Raw genomic sequence first — 4,840 nt, forward strand, 5'->3', positions numbered from 1 at the left:
TAGTGTAGGCTGAAGTGATTCAGAGCAGGGAGGGTCTCACTTCGAGGTTTACCGCTGAACGAGCGACATGTTTGTTTTTAAAAACCGCGTTTTCCCCTTAAATCGAGCGACAGGTTGTTTAAAACACGGGTCTCCTCCTCGCTCCTGATTGAAGCCGTCGGGTCTGCGTGCGCGCGCAGAGGTTCCAGCCCTCCGCGCGGGGAGCGCGCGAGCGGCGCGTTGTTGTGTGTCAGTCGCTCCCGGAGTCTCGTGCAGTTCAGTCGTTCAGTGGAGGTTCCGCGGTTTTTTTTTCTAGTAGTTTGACGCTCGAGCAGCGCAGCGAGAGGCTTCCCCTGACGTTCATCCGCGCGCAAGCAGACGGTTGTCGCACCGAGAGACCACCGGTTAACCGGGGGGAGTTGGACTGGTAACGTGACCTACACCGGGAGCAGGACCGCCGCTCCATCGCTGACCTCTCCCATCGTGTTCCACCGGCTGCCAGAGCAGAGGTGACTGAGTCATCGGTGTTCCTTCAGCCGGTAGAACAGCCGACCTCTCTGGGTCCACTCCGGCTCGCTGTCCGCCGGGGGACGGGGCTTCAGAAGGTGGTCGCTCTTGAGCGCAGAGCCGCTGACTTTCTCCGGATCAGGAGGATTTTTCTTTCGACCGTTACCGTCTGTTGGAGACGTTTGGATTATCGGATTTCTTTTTTTCGGGGGACCTCACGAAGTTGTCCGCCGCCTGAGTGACGGGAGGACCGGCTGTGAGACACGAAGGATGCTGGTGACCAGCGCCGGCGTCTCGACTTAAACGCTCTACCGCGTCTCCCCAGCGTCTCCACCGGGCAGGCTCCGGAGCTCACCTCCTTTTCGTGTGAACGGACCACTGTCTGTGAGGAACCATGCTGGGGCTCCGTGGTCGGAGGAGGAGGCTTAGTGAATTCCTGTTGTTCCTCCTCGGCCGAGCCGTCCTCGTCTCGTCCCTCACAAGTAGGTCTAGCGGGGGTCTGAGGGGGTCTGCGGGACCCGGGGTGGGCCGTCACACCGCCCGGAGAGCGGGAGCTTCTTGCATCATTTTGCATCATTGTTGCCGCTCACCTGTCTTCCCCCCCGGGGCTGCTGGGCTGAATTGTGCTGGGCTTAGTGGTGCTGGTGGTGCTCGGGTTGCTGGGTGGTGCCTGGTGGTGCTGGGTGGTGTTGACTGGTGCGAGTGGGACTGTTGGTGCTGGTTGGTGTTGACTGGTGCAGGTGGGACTGGTAGTGTTGGGTGGTGCTGCGCACCGTTCTGTAGTTAAGGCTCTCCTTTGAGCCAGACACTGATGTATGGTTCCCCGTGAGTACGTCCCGCTCGTCTGTCATCTATCGACAGACAGAGCGGGGTTCCAGCCCGGGTTCTCAGCGCTCTAGCGCCATGTGTTCACGGACTGGAGCAACAGTCGTTGTGTTCAACAGCGCTGGGTGGGAGATGATTAGCGCAGAGAGAACAGGGAGCCTCGTCCAGAGAGGACCAGTTGGTTCAGGTAGACAGGATTAGCACCACCACCTAGTGGGTCCGGGTCCAGGGAAACAAAGCGGAGCTGCAGGGGCAGCCGCAGATGTTGCTATACTGTTCCCTGAACCGTGTCCTGGGTTAGGGGAGTCGGGTTAACGTGCGGGTGTGTGTTGGTCCCTGAATCCTGAGCCGTGCCCCGGGTTTGGGGAGTCGGGTTAACGTGCGGGTGTGTGTTGCTTTGCAGGGAATTGTGGACACAACATCATTATCAACAGCGCGAACTACCTGACGTCGCCCGGGTACCCCACCGCCTACCCGCCGTCCCAACAGTGCGCGTGGCACATCACGGCGCCCGATCCCGGGCAGAAGATCCTGATCAACTTCAACCCGCACTTTGACCTGGAGGACAGAGAATGCAAGTAAGGGTCTATCTGTCTTTCTGTCTTTCTGTCTGTCTGTCTGTCTGTCTGTCTGTCTGTCTGTCTGTCTGTCTGTCTGTCTGTCTGTCTGTCTGTCTGTCTGTCTGTCTGTCTGTCTGTCTGTCTCGCTCTATCGCTTCTCGTACTATTTATCCCTGTCTCTTTTTATCTTTATGGCTTTGTCTTTCTCTGTTTGTTTCTTTCTCTCTTGAATACCCCGGTTTCATTCACACACACGCACACACACGCGCGCGCGCGCGCTCCAATCTTACCCGGATACAATGATGTAGAACTACGCCCCCTGTTGGTCACTGTGACCACATCTGCTGTTTCGGTATTGAACGCCTCGGTATTGGTTGATTGTTCCGATGACTCTCACTTCCACTCACTCTTTCTCTCCATCTATCTATTTTTTGTTCAGTTGTAATTGAGGTCAAATGTATAATTAAACTTATAGTGGAGATATGTTGTCTAGACTCTCATCTAGACCACTGGCAACCGGCACACACACACGCACACACGCACACACGCACACATGCACGCACACGCACACACACACGCACACGCACACAGCAACAGTCGCCCCTCTGTCTGCCACCCCCCCAGGGGGGGCCCTCTGTGTGTTCAGGACGGCCTCTATACACAGCGTGTGTGTAGCGCATGGCGGTCCATCTCGTGGTCCAACAAGACCACCACAGCCGTGCGCTGGGTCGTGTTTCTCTGCCCAGACAGCCCCTCAGCTTCTCCAGGCCTGCTGCCTGACGTCTGGGTCAACTTTTTTTTCTTATTCAACCCCCCGTTCCACGGCGAGCCGTCGGGGAACGGGGCCACGCCACAGAGTTACGTTAACGCCCCGATCCGTACCTCCGCCACACCTGTCGCTGGGGCCGCCACAGACCTCACAGGGAAATGAACATCCCGTTGTTAGGTTGGCGGAGTGTGTCCCTCTGGGCGTGACGCTGTGTGTTGTGGTCGATACGCAGATGCAGACAGGAGAGTGAGAGTGAGGGAGTGGGTGGAGGCATGTTGGTGGGCTTAGTTAGGGGAGCTACGTCTCTGGATTTGTCCTGGTGGTGGAGCTGGGACACCTCCCGCTGCTGCTTCACCTGTCCCACGTGGGGGGGGGTGGGCGGATGGAGTCCCTCCTGTCCTACCCGGATGGAGGGTAGGACGCTGGGTGATTGGTTGTCTTTGAATATCAGTTTTAATCGGATACGTCAGTGTTGAAGCAACATCTGTAGGTGCAAAGATGGAGTCATAGCAACATGTGATGGTCAGGTTGTAACGAGGTTAGGCTTGTAACGTAATGTTGTACCTTCTAAAACCTGTTATTACAAGGCTTGGTCTTGGGGTGAACTGGTCTGGTACAATGGGTGACCTATGACGACGTGTACTGGTGCAAGGGATTTACCAGTAACATACTGGGACAGGATTTGAACATGTACTGGTACAATGTTTAATTTTTACACCATGTACTGGCACCAGATGTTGACTTGTTACAAAATGTGGTGATTCAAGGTGTGTCACTTGTTTCTTGCCTAGCCCAGTGCAGGCTGTTCTTCAGGCTAGGTCGTGCTAGCATGTTACGTTAGCATGTACTTGAGCCGCTCAGTAAATCAGTCAGTTTGATTCATGCTCCATGGAGGGCTGTGTGGGCCAGAGTGAGCGTCCCTGGCTGCAGGGTTGTTATTCCTGGGTTGGAGACAAGCGCTCCAACTATTCCCTGAGCGCGGTGGCGACAGCCCTCCCGCCGCACCGCAGCCCTGCTTACAAGAAACCCAAAACGCACACGCTAACCCACTCTCCAGCCGGACCACACAGACACAAGCAGAACCCGATACCGTCCTGAAAGAGAAGCTATCGGATGGACGCTCTCCCAAACCTCAACCCCGGAGTAACACTCGACCCCGAGGGAAGGGGGAACGCCTCTCACAACAGGTATCTTCCATGCCTCAGTGCCTTTGAGCAACCAGGAGAAGCTAGCCTCCGTGGGGCTATTCCGGAGCGTGTACGCTAAGTAGAGAGAGACAATACCCGTTTGTTTCTCTAATTAGCGCTGCGTGTTTCTCAGGGGTTGGAGATGCTTCCAGAAAGCAGGTCAGAGCGACGCCGCCCGACCTCGTTCGTCTGACCGCTGGGCGGCCCCCAGCTCGGTGGCTGACTTTGGTTTCCGGGCCCCCCGGTAGAGGGTCACGACCCCGCAGCTATACGATGTGTATCTCACCGCCGGGGTCGTAGTTCAACAGACTGTAGGTGCGCAGAGATACATCATGGGTTCAATGCCTGGAGAGGAGCCGTCTGCTAAGATGGATGGATCCGGTGTTGTTAAACCACAGTACCACAGTATAGTACAGCTATTAGTATAGCTATTATTTACTATCTAGTCTTGTAGATGGTAAATGGATCCATCCTTTACCCAAAGCACTTTACAATATAGCCTCACATTTAACCTTTCATGCACACATTCACACACCGACGGCGGAGTCAGCCATGCGAGGCGACAGCCAGCTCGTCGGGAGCAGCGTCTTGCTCAGGGACACCTCAACACTCAGCTAGGAGGAGCCGGGAATCGAACCAGCAACCTTGCGGTTACCAGCCAACCCCCTCTACCTCCTGAGGTACTGCCGCCCCCGTCTTATAGCAGACTCTCTCCTCCGAAGCAACGTACAATCAGAATTTGTTTCTGGAACATGTCGTTAGGGAGCAGGAAGGGGTGAGGGCGTCTCGCTATAGGGCGGCTACACACTGGGAACACTGGGAATGGGACCAACGGCTCCAGAACCACAGCACGTATCCACAGTGTGGCTCACAGAGCCAGGCCCGGAGCGAGGGAACAACAAAGAGCACGTGTGTGTGGACGTGGTCCAGGGGGGCCAGTTCCCCCCGTCAGAACAGAACCGGGATCGCCTCTCCGTCATGCAGACCTGAAATAGAAACATGGCCGACAGGCG

General features: G+C 56.1%; 1 protein-coding gene across 1 annotated transcript; it reads left to right on the forward strand.

Moving 5' to 3' along the window:
• Window positions 1-245: 245 nt before the first annotated feature.
• LOC130387781 (neuropilin-1a-like) lies at window positions 246-2,881 on the forward strand. Its single transcript, XM_056597044.1, has 2 exons — window positions 246-968; window positions 1,715-2,881. The coding sequence occupies exons 1-2, from the start codon at window positions 881-883 to the stop codon at window positions 1,891-1,893; spliced, it is 267 nt and encodes an 88-aa protein (XP_056453019.1). The 5' UTR covers window positions 246-880; the 3' UTR covers window positions 1,894-2,881.
• Window positions 2,882-4,840: the final 1,959 nt, after the last annotated feature.

This window comes from Gadus chalcogrammus, chromosome 8 (assembly GCF_026213295.1).
Source record: "Gadus chalcogrammus isolate NIFS_2021 chromosome 8, NIFS_Gcha_1.0, whole genome shotgun sequence".
Classification (NCBI taxonomy): domain Eukaryota; kingdom Metazoa; phylum Chordata; class Actinopteri; order Gadiformes; family Gadidae; genus Gadus; species Gadus chalcogrammus.